Source organism: Poecilia reticulata, chromosome 4, assembly GCF_904066995.2.
Source record: "Poecilia reticulata chromosome 4, P_reticulata-male-v2, whole genome shotgun sequence".
NCBI classification, from domain to species: domain Eukaryota; kingdom Metazoa; phylum Chordata; class Actinopteri; order Cyprinodontiformes; family Poeciliidae; genus Poecilia; species Poecilia reticulata.
Window position 1 is genome coordinate 2328582 of NC_088833.1, and position 24418 is coordinate 2352999.

Genomic DNA, 24418 nt, shown 5'->3' on the forward strand with positions numbered 1-24418 from the left:
GTGGACCTAATACACCGTCATAATGGCATAAATGTCTTAAAAACTCTTACATGTGACTTTCTGAATGCTGCAGATATCCTGATAGGGATAAAATTATGAGAATAAAGTCATAATATCACGACTTTATTCTTATAACATTCTGACTTTATTCTCGTGTCACTTAAACTTTATTCTCTTGAAACTGTGACTTTATTTTCATAATATAATGACTTTATTCTTGTATGACTATTCGTGACCTTATTCTCCTTTATCTTTTATCTTAAATCAATTTTTTAGATAAAAAAGCGTTGAAATTTCTCAGTATGAAAAATTTAACATTTTCTAGAAAAAAAAACATTTTTTTAGATTAACCTCAGAAATGTTCTAGGAAAAACATGAAAATTGTTTGAAACCAAGTTGAAAGTTTTCACTTTTTGAAACTCAGAAATTTCCATGTTTTTCTCAAAAAATTTTAAGATTAATCTCAAAATCAGTTTTTTTGACAGATTTTAGCTCCTTTTATATTTTTTCAATCAATAATTGCCCTAATACTCGCCTTTGTTTTAGGTTTTCACACTTTTTTTAATACCGTTTTTAATACAAGGGGTTCCTCCGCTGGAGGTGGGCGGGGCTTCAGGCATGGCTGACTCGGAAGCCCCGCCCACCCGAAGCCCCGCCCAGCGGGACGCACCGGGAGCTGCAGTTTGGAGCTGAGCCGGTAATCAAGCCAAACGCTCCTCCTGCAGCTGCGACTAAACTTTTCTCTTTGTTCCCGTGTGCACGGGTCCGACCCGACCCGGTCCGCTCGGCTCGGCTCGGCTCGGTCCGGTTCTGAAAGTTTGTGAGCAGAAGTTTGCGGAGCTCCGGGGATCCGCTCGGTTGGACCCGAAGGTTACATAAGAGCGGACATAAATCCTGAATGAGCTCCGTGTCCGGCGCCGCGCCGCTCCGCGCGTAAACGCGCCGCCGAGTTCAGATTCCAGCTGAAAAGCGAGGACGCACGGTTCTGACCCGGTTCTGACTGAGTGAAAATGAAAGTTTGGAGCAGGTCTCCCCCCGCTCGGAGTCTTTCCCTGACTTTAGATTGTGGAGCGTGAAGCCGCGCGTCCTGACGCTGAATGGGATGGATGATCGTGTGAGCGGCGGAATGAAGCCAGCCTGCTGTAAATAAGATCTCTGGATATAAAGTGACTGAAGAACGGTGATTCTTTGTTTGTTTTTCATGAGCTTCGGTTCTGGTTCGCGAACAGCTGAACCGAAGAGACGCGGATGCTCGCCGCGCCGCCGCTCATGGCGCGCTCCGGGCGGCCGCCGCCGCTGCTCGGGCTGCTGCTGCTGCTGCTGCTGCTGGGACTCTGCTGCGCCGTTACCGACGACCGGCTCATCTCCGACCGGTACGCGGTCTACTGGAACAGCACCAACCCCAGGTAAGACCCAACAAAGACCCGGACTGGCCCTTTAATCCGAACTCTGCGCTCCCTGGAGGAACGGATTCGGATCTTGACCTGAGGTCACATTTGGGAAAAACTTTAAATTGGAAAAGTTTCCTTAAATCAACCCAAATATAAATCGTTAAGTTCTGGAGGAATGAAACGGGGCCCTGCAGGGTCTTAGCAGTGCAGATAAAAACCCAAAACGCCTCCCAGATGTTAGAAACTGCAGCTTCAGCTCCAATGGTTCTGGTTCTGGTTGGCACCAGAGACCCGAATGGTTCTGATCCAACAGGTGAAATTTGTCAGTTTTTTTACCTTTCAGCTCCATCTTGGATAAAATGTTGATAATTGATGTTGATGCAACTTGGAGAAAAACTTTCACCCAAACGTCATAAATGTAAATGTATAGAAAATTAACGAAGCATTTCTTTCTTTACAAAATGTGAAAAATCCATTTATTTTCTCTTTCTCAATCTAGAAACGTAACATTTGTTGCCGTTTTCAGTTCATAACTTGATAAATTTGGGTTCTGATCTGTTGGTTCCATATTTTCTTGCTATTCTGGTTATTTTCAACCAACATTTGCAGGGAAATCTGTAATCATTTGATATTAACTGATGTTGCGTACATTTTAACAGTAAATGGTATTTTTAGTCCGTAATGAGGGAAAAATGGCTTCTGGCTTCTCGCCGCAACGACCGGCTCAAGGTGACATCTTGTTTGGTCCAAAGGTCTAGAATATTTGATTTATGGGAAAATGTGACCCAAAATAACAAACAGGAATCAAACTTTTATGTATTTTTATAATTAATAATGGCTCTTTAATGGAAACGGTAGCCAGAGATTTTTTTGTGTCGGTTAATTTCCATTTTTTTATACCAAAATATGAAATGTCTCCCATTTTCAGCGAAGGTTAGCGGTTTGTGTTTGGTCCTGAGTTGCTGGTTCAGCAGTAAATCCGACGATGTCTTCGCGGTTCGTGGGAAATCGCAGTAGATTTTTCGGCAAGTCGACGTTGATTTGCTCGGACGTTTTGTCTGCTGCGTTCGTCACTTCAGACTCCGGCTGTTTCTAACTGCCTCAACACAACAAAATGGTTTTCTTTGTTTGCCACAAAACTCGTTAAATTGTCTGGAACACATCCGATTTTTGTGCGACCTCTGACCTTCACTTGTACATTTACATTTCCTCTTTTTTTTTTTTGTGCGCCTAGCAGCAGAGTGTCGTTCGTTCTGATTGGCTCCTCAGCTGGCCAATAGGAGGCGGCGGTGTTTTGCGGATTACTGCAGGATTATAATGTGAAGGTGTTACTAAGGAAGAATTTTTTTATTTGAGATTTTTTTTTTAGGTTTTTAAAAAACTTTGTGTATTTAAAAATTTTTTTTTTCAAAATAAAAGCATGATATTGAGCCCAACAGAAAGCAGGAGCGTAAAGTTTGATCTGGAGAGTTTCTGCTGCAGGAAACGCAGTTACAGGCCGTTCTCGTAAAGAGTTGTAGTGTGTGTTGGGGTGTGTGTGTGTGTGTGTGTTGGGGTGTGTGTGTGTGTGTGTGTGTGTGTGTGTGTTGGTGTGTGTGTGGTCCTCCAGATGTGAGGTTCTGGGTTTCCAGCTGCCTGATCGTTTGTGTCCCTGCTGCGTTCCTGTAATAACAAGGCAGAAAAAACGATTTTTCTCACTGGAGAATTAATATATTTGCGTCCAGGGAAGCATCGGTTAATTTATCGCTAATGGAAGTTCATGAAACACCCAGAAAGGATTCCTCCTCTCCGCCGCTAATCTGCAGCAGGAAATCCGTTTTCTATTAAACGCCACACGGAAAATTTCAGGAGGGGAACCTGCTGCTCGCCGACCCGCCGTGACGGTTCTGTGGTTCAGCCCGATTAGGTCTCGATTAGAGGGTTTAGACCGCCGTTCTGTAACCGGTTCTGCTCGGGGGCGATTGAGAGATCCGTTTGGGTTTGCAGGAACGTTGGTGTTGGCGGGTCGTTTGGGCCGAACGAACGGAAACGGGTTGGGTGTCGTTTCTACGCCTCAGACGTCCTGAAATATTCACTTTTTTATTACCTTTTTTCACACACACAAAAATTGTTTAAACTCTAATTTAATGGAAAATAAAATAAAAAAAGAAAATTTGACAGATTTTTAAATAAGAAAATTACTTATTTAAAACTAAGTAATTTTTATCTAACAAAATTGTTAAACCGTCTTTCATATTTTTGCAGTTTGCTTTTGGATAGTTTATTAGAACGTATTTTCTGACATTTTATGTACGAGGTGTTATTTTTCAGCTTTCTAAATGACGAATATTATTTTAAATTAAGAATATTAATTTTGGCACAGCGGCTTTAATTGACAGGAAAGACGTGCAGCAAACGTCTCAACGTTGGGAATCGAACCCAAAACGGCCGTGGCTGTGATCTGCACGGCTACACCACACCAGCTTATTTCCACTAGTGACTAAATATTTTCATTAGATAATTTGGTGTGTATCAAAAACTGACAAACTCTCCTCCAATAGTTTAAAAATGTTCGGTTTGCACAGAAAACTGATTTTAACGTCGGTCAACTGAACGATTAAAGCAAAATTTTAAAATGTTTTAGGTTAAATTCACTGAAATATTAAATCCTGTCCATTTTGATCCTCATTTGTATTTTTTTTAGTCCATTTTGTAATTTTAGGATAAAATCTCCCAGATTATAATGGATTATATTTTGAATGTTTTTGAAAAACCTGTAATTTAATAAAAAAAAAAAAATTAATTTGATCTGAAATAACATGAGCAGAGAAAAACCAATCAACGAAATTATTTTATGAATTATAAAATGGCCGAAGGGCGAATTAATCCCGAAATGGGTTTGAATTTTGCCTTGATGAAATAAACTCAATGTACCACGAATCCTCCACGTTCTGCTGACCCACGACTTTAACGGGTTTCTGGGTTTGAATGCAGGAGACGTTAACCGCACAATAACAACAAAATTTACTAATGAATTCAGGTGTTACAAACATAAACATGCAGATTCAGAAAGAGGCAGAAATATAAAAACAATAGCATTTAGGTTGAGGGCAAACACTGTGAAGTTAGTGCCTTTTTAAGTTAAACTGGGTCAAAGGTCATGCAAAAAAAAAAGACATTTTCTGACTCATACTTGACGTCAAACTTGGAAATTTGCTGTTTTAACAGAAGTTTTTGGAATCGTACGAGTTTTTAATGAGTCCAGTTTGTGTTAGCAAGCGACTTTACGAAGGAAACTCAACTGCAGGCTAAAAATTAGCCAATAAAAATCCAGGAATCGGGATCAGCTGGTAGACGGACGCATCCGTGCATCTTCAGAACTTCAACCGCGAACTTTGAACTTTGAACTAGTTTGCATAACTAAAAAGGATTTTTTTTTCTTACCAAAAATTGTAATTGAAAATTAGCTTAAAAACTAATGAAAAATATTGATTTCTGCAGCTCTAATTCCAACAATGGCTGCAGAGCTTGCTTGTTTTATTAATGCATTCATCTGTAATTCTTATGAAAACGTGATTAATATGATAAATTTGATGTTTCTACTTGAACATACTTTGACTTCGTTGTCCACTCATGTTTTAATTCTTCTGATCTTTTCGTCTCATTGTGATTGGCTGATTTTATTTATTTATTTATTTCCTGACCTTGAAGCAGCTCGTAGTTTCTCTTCTTTCTTTTGTGCCGTTGCAGCAGTAATATATTTTTTTATTGGCACATTTGGGTCCAAGTTGCCACTTTTCTCTCTTCATTCATAAAAAATCTGTTTCCATTCATAAAAACACGGACGTTATAACTTCTGCTCCCAACATTTTGGCTTGTGGCTGTGAAATGTGTCCAAAAATAACTCAAATTTCCCATAATTGTATCATGAAGTTGTTTTGGGAACGTCAAAAGGTGCATCTAAACGACATTGATCGTGTTTTAGCGGTCTGTAATGGACTCGCCCTGTAATCTGAGGCCTGTTCAGTTTGTGCTAATTGAATCTTTCTGACCTTGTTGTTGGTTTCATATGAAGTGTAAATTTATTTATCTCGTTCTGAGCTGCCTCCCGACACTTCCAGATCTCAGCAGTCGGATTATATGAGGAATAATTAGAGGTTTATTAGGAAATAAAGACAGTTTTACAGACGTCCGATAGTTTTAGCGGATGAGATCGAACGTAGAATGACTAAAAAAATTGTAAAGTACAAATGTTTAAAAAAATTTGCATCCTTTTCTCCTTTTGTTCGTGTTTCACTAAACGTGCAAACCGTCCGCTTCACTTCTGATTTCTCTACTCGTCCATATGCCTCCATTTTTCCATCCTCGCAGGTTCGGTCTCTTGCCCCCTTTTTTCTTTTAGGGATTCGATGTTCATCCAGGCATCAAAATGGCCCCCAGCTTTTTGGTTGAAGGGCTTCAACACCACAACTCGTCCCAACAATAAAGAGGTGCACAGTATGGCTGTAAAAAGGAGAATCTGGTTTAAGCGTTTATGATTAAAGACAATAATGATATACTTCAGAATATTGATCCTATGAAGTTGGATAATGACGTTCTTTCTCGTTTAAGCTGTTGGACATCCAGTTTCCTGTATTTTCACACTGCAGATGATCTACTTCAGCATCTTTGTCTGATTTCAACAGAAATGAAAACTTTTTTTATTCATGATGCACCAAAACAGATTGGTCTCCTGTCCCGTCATCTTCTCCAAGAGCTAATCACCAAATCAAAGACACAAAATTTGGATTTTCATTTTACAATTTTGTATGAAAACCAGGAATTTCCAGTTATGAAACGTAAAGAAATTATTAAATAAAGTGAGCATAAAGCTGGGGTCTCCATGTTTGATTTGGGACAGCATAGAGATGCAGTGATCCGATATTGATCGTGATATTGATAAAGGATTCCAGATTGGGTATTGGTGACGATGTGTCCGATCCATAAGAACCCGTCTAGTCAGTGACGTCTGCGTCGTTATTTATTTTACGTTATATTTAGAGATACTAATTGTACTTTTTAAACAATTTAAAACATTTGTTGCAGTTTGTTTTCTACGTTTGACCAAAGTAGTCAAGCTATTGTTTTTATCCGTTTTAGTTTCTTGATTATTTATTTTACTTTGGCTGTTGTTAAACTTGCCGCAATACGAATTATTCAATTAATCCCACGATTAAAATAGCTTGTTTAGAGATGAACAATATAACAACATCGGTATCGGCCGATATTAGTAATTTTTTAACATATCGGTATTGGCCCGATATTTATTTTCTATCTGTTTTTTGTTTCTTTTCCCAAAGCTGTCGAAACGGTAGAGAAATATAAATAATATTGGTAAATATTGGTTATCAACCATAACAGCAATATTAATATAGGATATAGATATAACTTATTAATGTTTTTTTGTATGTCTGGAAAATGCCACTCCAGACTCTGCCCTCAAACACAGATCTAAAAAAACTAGACGGATTATAGATTCTCCCTTTAAACGATGGACACATTTAATGGTGGATAAAACAAACGTACAGTAACTTATTTTCAGAGATTTGTTTTATGTTAATCGTATCCAAGAAGACGCCTGAAAGCAGAAACTTGCAGACAATTTGTTTGTATTTATTAATTGTTTTTTATCAGACCTACATTTCCATTTTGTTTTTCGGTTTGGGACGTTATTAGTTGCCCGTTTAGAAAACGTTCAAGAGACACGATCTAAGAAAACTAGAAGTTGGGATAGTTCAACGTTTGCTTGATTGGCGGACCGGCATTTCTAACCAATTAACACAAATGGGATTTTATTTTTCTACCGTATTTCGTTCCACACGTTTGCATTTTGTGTTTTTCTTGACTAAATGTTAAAACGGAAGCCATCAGTTGTAGTCAGATTTTTAATGTTTTTCTGTTTCTGTTCACAAGAAACTGTTCAACTTTATTGGTTTTATACCCGTTAAAGTAACTGAGTCTGAACAGGAAAATGTGATGGTTGTGATTTTGAGCCAGAACCAGGCGAAGGAAGAAGCTGGATTTAAAACTTTGTGTTATAAGCAAATATTTCTTGTAAAGCGATTCTTGTATCCATTTAAATGTTTGAATCTGCTTCCAGACGTCGGGATCCAGGAAATGTTGGATTCCATGCTGTTCTCAGACACCCTTTCCTTTCTCAGTGACGTCTGTCAAAACAAAATCCTTCTTTTTTAAAACGTTAGACGACACAATAAGACGTCTTTTCCCTCCTCCCCTGATTCCACTCGGCTCAGGTCTTAGCGCTGCTCTCTGCAGGAGGGCCGGCTGCTTTCCCATCTGATTTTTATTTAAATGTTCCTGTAAGTAGCTGAGTGTCTGTCTGTGGTTTGTGTTTACTGTGTTTTCTATTTTAATCCAGTCTGATCTCATTCATTCTGTCAGTGAGTCATTTCGCTAATGTCAACATCTTTCTGGGAACAGAAAGAAAGTCAGAAACGCATTAATTATTATAAAGAAATCAAAGTGGCACTTGATGAGTTTTGGCATCAGAAACTGTTTTCAGTCATAAAAATTCAGTGGTTAAGAACCATGTTGTCCATAAAAGGCCAGAAAATAAGCAGCATATATGGAAAGCTGTAGTAACAGATTTTCTCTATTTAAAATCATTTCTAAATAAAATAATTTAATTCTTTGCTTCAGATTACAAAAAAACTAAAACGAGACAAAATTCCTAAAAATAAAAAACTAAAATATTGGACAATTTATTGTAAAAAAAAAAAAAAAAAAGTCAAGCAATTTTTAAAATCAAAAATTTAACTCCTAACGTGTTAAAATATGTACAGGAACAGAAATGTGACGGATCTGATTGCCTTGTGTGAGAACTACTGTTTAGTCATACAATTAGCATTTTAAAACATCTGCATGAAATTTATTTTGTCACCAAACTTAAATAACAAATAAACTTCCACATATTGCACCAGTTAGCCACTGGACAGAACGAAGAGTTGTTAACCCTGTTGGCTCATGAATCAGGAATTTGGGAGGGTTTTGAGGAAAAACGCCAAATTATCTCTGTCTTTAGCTTTGAATCTAGCCATAAAAAGCATTTTTTTTCCACAGTGGATGGTTGGAAATAAGCAGCCAGGGTTTTTTCAGCGTATTGGTAAGGCGGTGTGATGGAGTGTGAGAGTTCCCTGAAGGCAGGGCTCCCCCAGCGAGGTTGTGGTGGTTTATTATTTCGGTGGCAACGTTTCTGGGTCCTGGGCGAAGTGTAGCGTAGTGTGCTGACAGCTGTGGCAGCAGCAAATCCACGATGTGGAGCCTGCATGCGTGGCTGGACCTTCAGGAAGCCGAGGCACAGATTCAGGGAATCCCGTCAGCGCAGCATTTAGCGGTGTGCCAAAAAATCCATTTCCATAAAAATGGCGATTCACGTTTACTGCGATATACAATAGATATAAAATGTCCCAAAATTAATTTAGAAAAAATAAAACAAATTTGTCGACTGCCGACCTCCATTTCGTAAGTAAAACTTAGCTTTATCACAATACTATTTTGAGAACAATAAAACTGACAATAATGACTATTAATTGTGTGTCACAGTAATTATTGTGCCACAAACTGCTCCTACAAATATTCCTCTTTCTAATACACTTCTTTAGGACACCAGTCATGTAAAGAAGTGTGAATCTGAATTTAATTATATCTTTGAATTCATCTTTATTTGTTGATCTTTTTCAACAACCAGGGGAGAAATTTGTAAAACTATCAAAGCCAACAATACGGACAGTTGTGGGGTTTAAACAACAGTAATAAGCTTCACTGTGTTCAAGGTCCTGTGCAAAACAACTACAGGACAATTCAAATAAACCACACTAGCTATTATGCTAGCTACCACATTAGCTACCATGCTGGCTACTATGCTAGCGCTACGCTAGCTACCAGGCTTCAGGAAAGTAACATAAAAAAGAAACAAAAGGAAAATTGGGAATAGGGAACAAAGAGGGGAAGAAAAATGATAAAAAAGAATGAAGATGGAAAATATAAAAAGTAAAAACAAACCATAAATATGACAAAGTTCAGTGGCAATTTCAGTGAAAAACCTTTCAGGTTAGATAATAAATCTAAAGGACGCGTCGTAACACTAAAGACCTGATTCTTATTCTTAACGATTCATAACATTTAACTTGGTGATAATCTCCACCCTCCCAGAGAGCCGCTAGCTGCCGTGACCTCGATGGTTTTACGCTAAGCTGGAAAACCATCTGTTTTTGTCCCGCCTCCAGTCGAAACATGTAATGAGGTTTCAAAGCATTTCCTTTAGTTTTCTGCAGCGTTCCTGAACTCCAGGTCGTTAATGAATGTCACGCTAATCCAATCCTCATGTTTGAGAATCATCAGCGTTCGTATAAACTTTATCTTCGACTCCTACGAGTCGCTGCCTGTTGGAATCGTCGCTGTTGAAGTTGAAGAAGAAATTAAATGTTCAGATCAATCGGCGTTTCTCTCCTGCAGATGTTTTTCCTCAGACTGAAGATCTTTGTGTTGGTTTCCTCCACCAGACTGGCTGTTCAGTCTGAGGTTAAATGAAACATTTTTTGGTTATGGCTCGACTCTTGTCTCACTAAATAGAATTATGAGGAAGTAAAACGGTCCTCTGTTACCGCTGCGCCGCCTCCCTCAACCCAAAACCCCCAAAAATGTTAACTTCATTAAGGTTCCCTCAAAGCAGAGAGAGAGAGACCTCCAGAAAATGTCCTGAGGCCGCCGAAGGGATCCGGGTGAGAAGTTCCTGATGGATTCAATAAAAACCAACGTGTGAGGCTGGAAAACACGAGTTGACGCTCAGACGAGTCGCTGTTTCTGCACCGGAGGGACCGCAGAGTTCAACAACACGCTGCAATAAAGGCAGTTTGATCTTCTCACATCTGAAATAAAATTGGAACATTTATGCAGGAATTATGCAAGAAAAATAATTCTTCATTACATTCAGACCTTAGCTGTTGTGGTGCATCGAAGGTCTTCGTCATCGTCTTCTCTCTGATTGGTCAGTTTTGAATGTTCCCTCAACCAATCGGGTTAAAATGTAAAGATGGGAGAGAAACTCTCATTTGGGAACTTAAAGGAAAGGTATCGTGTAAAATAAACTTTTTTATAATGTTTTTCCCCTCATCTAAAACAATCCTGGAGTGCTGCTTTGATTCTTTCCTACATGTTTCAGAAATCCTTTAATCTCCATGGCAACCGTTCAGCTGTGCCAAACGCTTGGGTGGACCTAGCACCGCCTTCCAGCCGCAGCCCCTCCCCCTCTCAGCTCCTTCAGACTAGCCAGCAGCAATTGGCAAACACCTGGTGGAGCTGCTGCTCAGAGCAACGCTGGTAAAACGTTGTGAAAGGGTTAATAGAGGAGCCATATTGGGACGACGTCCTGAAGGCAGAGCTTCAGAAAGAGCAGGAGGTTTTAAAGAGACAGACACCCAATTTCAAAGTCTTAAATTACAAAGTCAGATTTCTTTATTAAGTCATATTTGATGCGTATAGCATTTTCATAACAACTGAAGGTAACATAAGTGGCTATAAAATGGTTTTATGTGCCTGCAAAACATGATGCTGCCTCTTTAAGAGTCCATTTTGATATGAACTCACAGTTACGCATTTGCACAAAAATATTCAGGGATCCGTTGATTATGTGTGAATTTCTGTGATCGCAGAATTGTGAATAACTGGAGGGACTGATTGATGTGACTTGGCATCTGGAGACCAGAGGGCCACTTGGAAAGCTACAGCGGGCCACATTTGGCCCACGGGCCACGAGTTTGACACATGTGGTTCCGATGATTGTTGATGCGAGGATTCAGGTGTTTTGTTGCGGGTCTCTCTGGTTTAGGCATATCTGTGTATTAGAATGGTGTAGTCAAAGTCCAGACCCAAGGCTGAATCTGGAATCAGTGATAAATGATGCTCAGTTATATTTTCTATTCAATCTGGCTGAGTTTGAGTTGTTGGATAATCCGTCGCTCTCCTCCCACTCCACAGCGAAGCTCCATTTATGTCCCCAAGTCCCAGTGAAAGATGGTCTGAAATGTGGAAAAATGAAAAGGTTGAGCACTTTCACTGAGAGACCGATTCATTTAATCATTTTTAATTTATGAATACATTAATTTCAGGGAATAAAAAAGATTTAATTTGAGTTTAAAACCAGTAATGATGTATGAATAATGATCTAAAGCAGGGGTGTCCAAAGTGCGGCCCGGGGGCCATTTGTGGCCCTCAACTCCAGTTTAAATATGTCTAATAATTGCGAGAAAATTATTATACATAATTTTCTTTCAATAGACAAAGTATTTGTGTTTTTACAGCCAAACTTTAGTAATAAGTAGAACGACGTTTGACGACTTTGCTGCATCAAAATCAGCTTTTCTATAATTTATTAAACTCAGATAAATGTAGCAATCGTTTTTATAGCTGAATAAATTCTTTGCTTTCATACAGAAAATGTGCAAAATCCTTTTTAAAAATCTTTAAGTTTTGGATTTACAGAAAAAATTGGACAACATTTTTTGTTTTTCTTGGAATACGTTTGACTCAGATTTTTTTCCCCCCAGGTGACAAAAAGTTTGGACACCCCTGATCTAAAGTTTCTAAATCTTGATGGTTGATTTCTCTGCTGTGTGTTGGTCGTTAATCGGTGGTTAATGTTTGTTAATGACTGGTTAGCTGCATGCTAACGCCGCTCAGCCGCCTCTCCATCTGAAAACGACCCCAATTTGATGTGGCTGAACTGGTTTCTGGAGTTTTTCTCCCAGTTTGGCCTCCCTGCAGCTCTGCACCGCTGGAGGAGAAAATGGCAGCCGGTTTGGTTCAGGAAAAGAAAGCGGTAACGCATCACTGCAGCCGCCATTTTGTTAAGCCGGGGTCAGATCTCCCCCCCCCCCCCCCCCTCCTCTGAATGAAACTTTACTCTTTCTAATTTATTTTTTAAAATCTTTTTTCTTTTTTGGTATTGCTTTAAAAATGAGCCCACATTTCGGTTGAAGTTTAAGTCTATTTATTGTTTGTGTCATTTTTTTTCAGTGAAAATGAAAGAAAAAAATCAATTTGTACTGAAAAAGGTGAACGATATTTAAACACCTGTCAACCGAAGCTTCACTTTTTTACACTCAAAGCGTCATAAAAATCAAAAACAATCTTTTCTGTATATTTTTCCAAAACTTTTATGAAATTCAGCCTGTAGAAAAGAAAACAATTAAACCTCATAGTATTTGTTTAGCAAAGGATTTTCATAATTTCTTTCTATTTTAAAAGTGAAAAACACATTTTTAACTCTTGAATTCCTGAATCCCTTTAATGGTTGTTTTTAATATTCGTCCTAATCTTTAATTATTCCAAGTAAATAATTTTCACTGTTTATTTCAAACCGTTTATAATAACCGGCTGATCATAAAGTTTTAAAGCGTCAGACGCAGATTTAATTCACTTTCTTCTGGGGTTTTGCTCGTTTCATACGAGTTTATCCAGATCTCCTCAGTAGTTCGTGTATGGAAGTAATTTAAACATTTTCGTGTTTTTTTGTCTTGGAGGTTGGAGTGACATGTCGGAGATCCTGAATCTGAATCCGGGTTGATAAAAATGAGTGATAAATCGTGGAAAAGTGGCACCGTTTGAGCGTAAATGAGCGGTTTGGGTTATTGAAGCACGTTTAGCTCTTCATTACAACCTCGTAATTCTCGGCAGGCTTTATCGCCTCTGTCATCCGGATCCAGAAAGGAAACCGAGACGAGTCGGTCCCAGAGAGACGCGCAGAGTGAGACACATGTGGGCTGTTAATTATGTCGCTGCTGCTGCTGCTGCTGCTCTCTAATAAGACGTTTTCTTCGTGACGGAGCTGAAAATGGCCGAGCGCTCGCTTAGTCTCCCAGCTCATTCACATCCACCAGAAAGTGCTGCTGTATGGAGGACAAAAGCTGACATAATTAGCAATAAAAACAGAAATATACTTATTTTTTCTTTTCCTTGCATATGCATTTTTGATGATACATTCATATTTTGACGAATGTATAAGGAAAAATCAAATGGATTTCTTTACAGAAACGCATATATAAGGAAAATGTGAATGAAATTTTGACCTGGGACCCTTGGAGGTATATTTTAAACCCGTTATTGCAGATCTTGGTTTTAAGGTGGACAGTGATTTTAAACTGGACAGCCAAATCAGAGCCGTGGTTAAGTCCAGCTTTGATCATTTAAGGCGACTGGCGTCAGTGAAATCTTTTCTTTCCATTTTGAAACAGTGATCCAGGCTTTTATTTCCACTCGGTTGGATTACCGTAACTCCCTTTATCTGGGAGTCAGTCAGTCGCTGCTCTCACGTCTGCAGCTGGTTCAGATGCTGCTGCACCACTTCTAACAGGAACTGGAAAGAGGGAACATGTGACCCCTGACCTGGCCTCACTTCACTGGCTGCCTGTATATTTTAGGATTCATTTTGAGATTCTTATGTTTGTTTTTAAATCACTACAGAATCTTGCCCCAGTTTACCTCTCTGAGCTTCTTCACCCCTACGTACCCTATCGGTCTCTCAGGTCCAGCTGCTCCTGGAGGTACCGAGGTCCAGAAGGAAGCTCAGAGAGGACAGAACTTTCTCTCTCATGGGCCCAAAGTTATGGACCGACTTGCCTTTGCAGGTCACTGTCCACTTCACTGTCCACTTTTAAAGCTCGTCTTAAAACTTGGCTTTCAACACCATCTAGTTTTAAATTGTATATTTTTGTCTTTAAACTGTAAGTTATTTTTTTATTGTTATGTTGTGTTTTAATGTACAGCACTTTGTATCAGCTGTGGTTGTTTTAAAGTGCTTTATAAATAAAGTTGGATTGGATTGGATACATTTCTTGACAAAAATGTAAGGGAAAACAAAACTTTTATTTTGAATTTTGTCAGTTTTGGTCCTCCATATTTCAGCTCTGATTTATTATTTTAAAAAATCTTGTTTTTTTCTAACATTTCTTCATGTAAACTTGCTTTTTTCACCTTTTTATTATATGACTTTTGGAAATGCTTGAGATTCTGAATAGCAAACCTTAAAGTGAATTTAAAAATGAAAATAAACGGTAATTTTTCCGAGGTTAGATGCAGTTATTAGTCCTAATGGATGATGACTGTCACTTAAATTAAATCCCAGGCTTTCAAGTGTCTGTGTGGTTTTAAGATGGAACCACTTCAAGCTGCTACATTACTTTCTGTCCTGGTTTCAGCCTGTTTTAGGTTACAAATAAAGAGATTTCTGCTAATTCGCTGCATAAAATAAACCTTCAACGCCTCCTGCTTTCAGGCAGAAGCACATTGAGGAGAAAATCTTGACATTAAGGGATTTTATCTGCTTTTATTTCATAGCAGTAATGTTAGAAGTCTTTCTCTTTCAATTTAAATCAGTGAGTTCATGGGATTGGAGGAAATATTGGAATATTTTGGAGGTTTAATAAAAACGCGTCGAGCCGAGTTTTGCCTTCTTTGCCCGTTTTTCCAACACATCGTCCTTCAAAGTGACGACAAGGTGAAGCACGTTTAACCACGCAAACAAAACACTTTCTGTCACCGTCTTAAACCTGATCCTAACCAGAACCATGACCTTTAACCCCAACTGTGAACACGACGTTCTTTTCGTCAACGACGTTGAATTTAAAGCTGGAAGCCGAACACGACATCCATCATCCAGTTGTGTCATCAAACGGCGATCAAGAGAGACCAGTGAACCTGGAGGTCGTAGTTTTGGTGTTGGTTCGAAAGCCGGAGTCCCCAGAAAACATGCAAGAGTCCAGGCCAGGACGCGGCTGCCAACAGGAGGTTTGTTTCTATCGCACATTTCAGCAACCGGGCCGTTCGGAACAGCAGGTTTTAACCAGCAAAAGACGTTACATTGGATCAAAAACCATCATCAAGCAAATGTATATCATATATACATCATATTTACTGACCAATGCTCCAGTTTTTATGGGTCAGAATAAACTAACCAGCTCTGATTTTCATCTAGATCTAAAGGAACTCGGTGTTTCGGCTGTTTTGCAGTTGTTTGGAAGTTTCTTCCAGATTTGTGAAGCGTAGAGGCTGATTGCTGCTTCTCCGTGTTTGGTTCTGGATGCAGAGCAGAACCAGAACCAGATGTCTATTATCTGTAAACTGATGGTAAAACTTGAGGGGTTGATGGATGTGATTTAGCAGCATGAAGATAAAAACTGCTTTAATTTAATTGACAAAAGAATATTCCAGGTAGTCTCCATTTTTCTGAAGTTTACTGAAATGTCTGACTCCAGTAGATTCCTGATTTTCTTCATTTCATCATAAGTTGAAGTTATTAATTGTCTCTTATTCCTTGTTTAAACAGAAACTTCTAATAAATCGTAATTTGCTCCAAACCAGGTGATCAGATTTGACTGAAGTGCATTTAAAGGCGTTTCTGTAGACTTGCTTTTTGGAAGCAGCAGTGATGTAACGATGTGCAACAGTTTGGTTTCACCGGAGAGTTTTAAGCGTACGGAAAACACCAATTAGATGCGTTTTCACCTCCTGGTTTGCAGAGAGGAAACTGTGAGGGAGTCAACATGGTTTCCACGACAAAAGTAGAAGTTCGGGAAGATGAAACCATTCCACTGTCCTGACCGTGGAGGACAGTGAAGATCTGTAGTCAGGAAGTCTTTGAACCATTTTCTGTCACACGGCGGCGGCCATGTTGGTTCAGAACACATTGGTGCTTATGGAGTCACTGAAAAGAAAGTACACCCCGTCTTAATTCTAGGTAAAAATGATCCAGGTTTTAAAATGGTGTGAATTTAACCCAAAGTGTCTTTTAATTATCGATCAGTCTATTGATGCTAGGGCTGTTGTAAACGATTATTTTAGTAATCGAGTAATCTATAGATTTTTCTTACGATTAATCGAGTAATCGGATAAAAACAATTATGAAATAAAATATTGGTAAATCTTCCATAACACCAGTGTTACTATCGGATATCAACATCAGTCTATTTTTTCCACCTTTGAGCTTCCCTACCAGTTACTGTTTTGTAGACCGGGGGAGAAACACGGGATATTTACGGCTCCTCCGTTCAGAAACTCATCTACCAGCCATGTTCCGCCTCCCGTTTGTTCAGACCGGGATGATATAAGTTTATTGTGCGGTTCGTCCGTAAAGCTGCTCTTACCCTGTAAGCATCAACCCTCAGCCGCCCGCCGTGTTCAGTCTCTCCGCTCACCTGTAGAAATCCTCCTCAGCTTCTTCCCGCCGTTCAACCAGCAGCTCCGGAGCAGAAAGGCTGCCGGACTCCCGGCATCGCGCCGGTCATTTTAAGGATGTTTATTGGTCCCACAAAAACGATGAAAACCCGGAATTATCACCAATCAGTAAAATCCCCGCGGGCCGAACTTGAAGATTGGACGTTATGCCGCTAACACGTAGCTTCCGTCAACAACTCAGAGGCGGAAGTCAGAGCTCCGCGCAACGCAGATAATGTTCCGGCTGAAACACGGTGCGCTAAATGATAAAACATAAATTAACGAAGCTTCGAGGCAGGAACATTTTCCTCGAGGAATTTTAATAATCGAGGTACTCGAATCACTCGAGGAATCGTTTCAGCCCTAATTGATGCGCAGTTAATCTACTGATTATTCGTGTATTCTAACGATTAATTTGATTTTCAAAAAATGGGCTCATTCTGCAGAATTTCCATTGAACCTTTTTAATACTAGAAATACTTAAATCCTTTTAAAATCACAAAATAAAAATAACGCTGCCTAAAATTCAGTAACGTTGTTTTTCCTTCTGTGGACGTGAAAAGGTTTGGTTGGTTTGACTCGGAGCAGACGCTCGACTTTGGTTCCCAATAAAACCACCAGGTGTGGAAAGAGCTCTGGTTCTTTAAGATCCAGTTAAGCTGAGTTGGTCAGAAACCTGATCATGATCCGTTTGTGGAGCTCAGGTTTTAAATGGCGGCGACGTGAAGAACAGGCAGCGAAGTAGAACCTCTGAAAACCTTCAATTTATTTCCTTTCATTTGTCAAGTTTCCTCCTGTCTGCCGTCACAAACCAGCCAGAGATCCTCCCTCAGGACCTGCTGACACTAATGCTGGTATTTTTGCAAAACGCAGATTTTCTGCTGCGCTTGGATAACTCGGCTTTCCATTGTGTGGACTGTTGGAACCTCTGAGCTACCTGGACATCTGGAGAAGATTAAAAACTGATACAGGGACCAATTTCACACTCACTCAGTGTTGCTTCTGCAAAGAAACCACAACTTTAGGACCATATTTATGGCTTTTTCCACATCCCACACTTTGTCCTGACTTTGTTTCCATTAAACGTCGATTGTAGCAGGAAAAAGTTGATGGATGAGAGCAAAGGATAAATGATGGTAAAGGAAATGGTTATGAATTCTTCAGAAGACGCGTTAGCCAAGCCCGCGTTGAGTTTTTCACTTTAATGGCTGTTACAGATGCTGATTTCCTCCAAAAGTGGAGGAAATGATAAATGTTTAAAACGGTAACCTGACCAGTGGAGTCGGATGTTTTCCTGGTTCATTACCAGACCTCTGCAGACATGCAGGGAGGTTTAAATCAGCTGGCCTGAAGCGTCGCGGTGGTTCGATGTCCGTCCTGCAGTGACGGGAATCCTTTGTGTTTCCTTATTGACACATTGCAGCGTGACGTCACGCCTGATGCATGACAGGAAATGACGCAGTGCTGGTCGTCAACACTACGACTTCATGACGAGGTCAGGAAGAGGTTTTGGGAGAGGGAAGTATTCCTTAAATTTGATGGAAAAGTTTGATTGTTTCACTTATAACACTATAATAAACCGTCAGTGGAACCAGTGCTGTTTGAGAATCAGCACTGCTTCTTAAACACGGCTATTATTTATTATTTAAATAAATAAATTATTTAAAACGAGCTGAAAAGTTACTTGTAGGTTTTGTCTTGATGATATTTATGCGATAAATTAGACCGAAATACTTGGCAGGATTGTGTTTTTTCAGTGTATATGTTGTAAATTTGCGTTTACAGTGATGTTTTTACTTTTCCTCTTGTTTGATCCTAAATGTTCCCATTTGATCATTTCGTTGCTGTTGCACCTGAACATTGATTACGTTTCTGATCTGTTTCGTTATGGATCTGGACGATCAGGTGTCGCCTGAATAATCTCTGCTTTCCCAGCAGTTGGCTTTTGCGTGGATGTGATTTTTTTATTTTATTTTTTTCGCGCGTTTCCGTCCGACTCTTATTGTTCTGCAGAAACAAACAAAGAAAACCAAATAATTATCACCGTTGTTCCTGGAAATCCTCCACCTCGTCTCGGATAAGCGTGGCGTTCTGTCAGCCGTGATGGGCGCTCTGCAGATCATCCAGGCAGCAGGAAACGCTCCTCTTTCTTCTCTTCCCCCCTCCCCCACCTCTTTCCTGTTGGCTGCATGGACCAATGGCGTGGCGGCGCGGCGTCAGGGGGGGAGAGGTTTCTGTCAGAGCCGCTCCTCCAGTTATTTTTACATTCTCTCCTCCTCGTGTCTCAGCACTTCATCATGCTTTCTGCTCCCTGCTCATACATTTTAATGTCTGACCCACATTTCACTAGATACACACACACACACACACACACACAGAAACGCCGGGGAAACTTTGAAGTCTTGGCTCAAGCACACAGAGGTGGAGGGAGGAGGGTGAAAAGCTGCAACCTTTCACTGTTTTCTGATGAAATTTGCCCTGAGAAGCATCAGAAGCAGCAAAGCGGGTCACATCAGGAGACGAGATTTTCACTTCTCCCGTTTGTCTGAGCTGCAGAACTGCAGCTACAAATCAGCCTGAAAACAAGCAGAAAAACTACAAACCCCAGCAGAGCGTCTCGGTTTCATCTGCTTCTGGTGTCCAGAGCGACCGCGTCTGGAGATTCCCAAAGCGTCCAGAAACGACGAGCCGAAAACCTGACATTATTTCCAAATAAGCGTTTTTTTTTTTTTATGGGGCTGCAGGGATTAAAAGCAGGCAGCAAGACCTGGAATCAGTCTTTCATCAAATGGAGGCGTGGTTTTATTTTTTTCTCCCAAGTCATTAACAGCTGCAGCAAAATCTTCAAAAATGTATAGTTTTTTTACTGATACAGAAAAAGCATCAATCAGGTGCAGTTGGTGTTGAATCTCAGGAAGTTCAGGATGAAACTGCAAACAGGAACGTTTCACTTTTCCTTGATTTTTCTCCTATTGTTGCAGAGATTCTGACTGATTGGATGTAAATATTTATATAAAAACATTAAATGATGGAATAATTCAGGTCACAGAAAAGATCAGCAGGTTTTCGCCTAAAAGCTTCATTTCCATCAGTTTCAGGTTCCAGTTTAAAAACATTTTAGGTTTTAATCCAGAGATTAATCGTAATAATTTGATGATTCCATCTTCACCTCCGTTGTTGTTTTTAGTTTTACCTCTAACCTGCATCTTTCTGTGTTTCTGCATCCATTAGTGTAACTTGATATGCATTTATCATACATTAAATCCCTCATATGTTGGTATTAATTATTGTTAAATTGACGTGAAATGAAAAACGTCAAAGCGGAGGATGAAGAGTTCGGCGTCTGTTTTAGTTCCTCTGATTCAGGAGCAAACGCGGAGCTCAGTGTTGGAAAGATTTTTAAACATTCATCAGAAAACATTCAGTAATATTTTAAGAGCACAAATTAACCTTGAGCGATTAATATAGACGGAGAATTAAATAAATTCAATAATTTGAGTTTTCAGTCGGATTTAAAATAAAATCAGAGATTTGATCAATGACTTTTACAGTTTATCTCGTTCTGTGTGTGTGTGTGTGTGTGTGTGTGTGTGTGTGTGTGTGTGTGTGTGTGTGTTGGAGCTGCAATTCAAAGATAAAAATCCATTTTTATTGATTTTATTGATTAAATGATTTTACGGATGAGCGGCGACGTTTAGAAAAACCCAGAGATTATAAATCCTGTTTGTTTATTAGTTTATTTTTTTATGTTTGTGTGTTTTCTAATAATTCACACGTAATCACTCGACTTTTTAAATATTTCAGAATTTTAAATATTTCTCAGAAAAATGACCTAAACGTTGTTCATTCTGGAGATTTTGGCTTTAAAATATGATGAAAATGTTCTGGGGGTTCAGTCAGATGGTCGCAGCTGCAGGAAGTTGAAGGCGCTTCGTCCTAAACCAACCAATGGATGGACTGTTGGCAGAATATGATGATTAAAAGATTAATTAAAAACAGAAGAAAGGTTTTAACTAAATCTGCTGCGCTTTCACCGAATCTCCTTGCTGGACGCAAATACAAACGGTCAAATTCTTGATAGGCCTTTTCGCATTGATTATTGATTTTATGGTTTAGCATTGGCTTCCACTAAACACCATGTTGGTGTGGCGCTTTAGCGTTAGCGGGCTGGTGTTTATGATTACTTACAGGTTAGCGCAGCTAATTTTGCAGCTAGCAATGCTAGTTTGTAGAGATCTTAATTCGAGCTTACGGGTTTTTATACGCTTGTCAAATCAGAAGAATCGTTTTCCACCATTCATAGACGTTCTCCGAGTGGTGCATGATGGGATACGGCGAAGGGCTCTGAGTGTCTTTGCTGTTGGACATCCTGAGATGAGATTGCGTCCATGTGACGAGTAAACTGACACCGCACTGCATATGGGCGCCGCTGCCGTCGTCTGTAGGTTTCCCTTCCACGCTGCGGCCTGATTGGTCCGCTGGGTCCCTCGGCCCGGACCCAGCGGCGGTTCCTGGAGCTCGCAGCAGATGGTGACTTCTGACCTTCTGGGCAGCCCTGAGAGTTGAAGAAGGGAAAGAAAAGCAGAGTAACGTTACATGTGAGATCTCGGAGGATCTGGGAGAGCCAGCGCTGTCAGTCACAGGCTCCCTGAAAGGTTGTCTTTAAGGTTTGTTTTCCTTTTCGGGGGAGTTGAAGGCATTTCTGAAGCTGTCTAAGCTTACTGCCGAACCAACGACTGTCAGACTGGGGAGGAAAACCTTTTATTCCTCCTCAAGTCTGTTTCTAATCAATTCAAGATGTTCCCAGCTCTTAAAAGGTAGCAGCTGATCAGCTCAAATAAGCGACGTGGATTTGATATCTCCATCTGGTTTGGACCTCATGCAGAACCTTCTGCTTGGTTTCAATGGCAAAGATCATTTAGTTGGGCTGGACAGTAAATCTATCGCAATGGACGTGTGATCAATATCAACACAAATAAATCTGATCAATATTCAATATATAGAATATTCACTAAACTAGGTTGGTGGTTTTCAACAACCTCGCTCACTCTTTGGTTACCTAGCAACAGCCTGCAGTTCCCCGGTCCCCCAACTTTGGTTACCTAGCAACAGCCTGTAGTTCCCAGGTCCCCCAACTTTGGTTACCTAGCAACGGCCTGTAGTTCCCAGGTCCCCCAACTTTGGTTACCTAGCAACGGCCTGCAGTTCCCAGGTCCCCCAACTTTGGTTACCTAGCAACGACCTGTTCAGTAACTGTTCCTCATAACTGCTTAAAAATAAAAATTGGCGTCGAGTAAAAACTGTGGATAAAACAGGAAATGTCACGCCAGCAGTTTGGCAATAAATTCAGAGATTTAAAAACAAAACTAATCAATAATTATTGATAGATTCATACGAAACGTTTATATAGTGATTCCTTTTTCAGCTGCAGCTTCAATCAAAGCAAATTATTATTATTCAGGTCCAACAGCCTCCACTGAAGAAATGTGAAAAAAATCAAACTTTTAATTTGCCGACTTTTTTCAGTACCGATTAGGTCTGACTAAATCGATTTGATCAATTAATCAAAGTTTGATGTTTTAAAGAATCATCTTTTAGAATTGGAGCGATTTAAAGAAGTGGATCTGTGTTGCATCATATCTGTTCCCCAGGAAACAGGAAGTCATGGAGAACCGATTAAAAACTTCTACAGTTTGACCCACATAGAGATTTGAGGTATCAATTACAAAAATGTTAGATTTAGTTTATTATTCCAGTGATTTTTGTGAAAATCAGCTACTCCTTAAAGCTGCAGTACGTAACTTATCATTTTTATTTTTTTGCAAACTTGTTGAAGCCGTCTCCACATCGTGACATTAAATGAGACACAAAAAGATTCGAGCTCCTCCACCTTCTCCCAATGCTAAATAGAAACAACCAATCAGAGCCTGGAGGCGGGTCTTAGTGCTGTCAATCACTTCTCACGACAGCTAGCATAGCCTGTTGTGACAGGTTATGCTAGCTGCAGCTAGATTGACCTTTTAACGGATTATCTGTCTCATAGCACAGTGTCAAAACATTGTGATAGTTTTAACAAATGTGTAAAAATAATTTTTTTAATAAAAGTTACATCCTGCAGCTTCAGTGTTCCTAATTCTCACGTCACTGAATCCAAAAAACTTGATTTAAATGTGAGGTTATTTTTCCACATATTTGGGTCTTTAAGTATTAAAAGGAATTGAATGAAAAGTCCTGAAGTTTCTACATTAAAACTACAGGAAGGAACATTTTCTGATTTCTAATCGTGGTGTGAAACGGAGCGACAGCAGGCGACTGAGAGCGTCTGTGTCCAACGCCGGCGCTGAATGCGTCGCAGCTTCCCCACCATTCAGCCTGACAACCTGTCGCTGCGTTTAAAGTTTGTCTGGGTCCACAAGCCGCCGCCGCCGCCGCCGCACACGTGTGTGTAGCGCATGATGTGACTCACAAACACCCACATCAGCTGTTTTATATGCACGGTTTCGTTCTGATGCTCCTAAATGTGCCGTCAGCTGTCCTGGTTCATCTGCTGCTGCTGGCAGGAGCAGCTCACGTCCGCACGTCAACTCAAATTCACGGAAAATTATTTTATTTATTTCCCCAAAACGTGACCAAATCTGAGCCAGAATTATTAATACAGCACAAAACAAGAAGCCAAACAAATGCTAGACATGGAGCCAGGACTGTGAAATGAAACTAAACCGTTAATGAAGGAGCCGACCAGTTTTTACACGCTGCTCGTTTTTTAAATTAAAGCTCAGAAATGATGAAAATCGTCTCCGTAAACGGTGGAAAAAGAAAATGTCTGAGGATTGAGCCTTGTGGAGCCCCACAGGAACGGATGCAATGATTTTAATTGGTTTTGGAGCCTCTGACTCTGGTGTAGATGGAACCGATACAGAACCACCGATGTGGACCTGAAGCTTTACCTGTCTGATCAGGACCAGAACTTTCTGCTGATTCTCAGTCGAGTTTTAATGAAAACAAAGTTAATTTTCCTCATAAATCTAATATTTACCCACCAGGCTGTGTGGTTCCTTTGGACTGATGGAGGCTTAAAGCAGATGCTCGCTCGCTCTGGCGTGCACAGGTGGGATCTTTTTACCTGCCTTATCCCTCTGTGGGATCCAGAGAAACTTCCGGCATCAGGGATTGGTCCTAATGGATTAGGAACTCCAGCTAATCCAGCCTGATCAGTTTATATCTGCCCAATTAGAGCTGAAAGTGCGTCCAGGTGCTCTCGGAGTGCCGGCCGGCCGCGGCAGCTTGTTTATTGTGTGTGTTGGGGTTTAAAGAGGATTAGCCTGCAGCTCAGGTGTTCCTCTAACAGGATTAGCGAGTCCTCTGAGCGCTCGCGGCGCCGCTAATCCGAATTATCGCTTTCTGAAAACAAAAGGTGGCGTTTGTGGACGCAGCCGGGCGCGGCGGGGTTGACTCCGCCCCCTTTAACCCCTTCCTGTCCCGGCTGGAGGCGACCCGCAGGTGAATCGGGCTCCTCCCGGACCCGCTGCACTGGTTGGTCTCCATGGAAATACCAAGTCCCGACCCGAACGCAGCCGCGTTTAACCTTTCACCTCCGAGGAAGGCCGCTTCCCACCTGCAGGAAGCAAACGTCCGGCGCTCTGGAGCCGCTTTTTCTCAGTTTTCTCTAAATTTAATCCTCTTAGTTTTCGTCTTAACCTAAAATTTTCATACTATTGAAAGAAAATCCTTCAAAATACCTGAATTTCAATTAGATTCACAATTTGTTTGATTAAAAGTCT

The 24418-nt window shown here is 40.3% G+C and overlaps 1 protein-coding gene across 4 annotated transcripts in view; it reads left to right on the forward strand.

Annotated features, from left to right (window-relative positions):
• efna2b (ephrin-A2b) overlaps window positions 1–24418 on the forward strand; it is a 108781-nt gene that overhangs the window by 1956 nt on the left and 82407 nt on the right. For 2 of the 4 annotated variants that reach the window (XM_081605961.1, XM_081605962.1), the window contains exon 3: window positions 1207–1406. In XM_081605961.1, coding sequence (XP_081462087.1) covers window positions 1249–1406 — 158 coding nt within the window. In that variant the 5' untranslated portion in view covers window positions 1207–1248. Of the gene's footprint in view, window positions 1–641; window positions 1407–24418 lie in introns of those variants that run through there. The other 2 variants (XR_014087180.1, XM_081605960.1) reach the window with 1 other exon arrangement.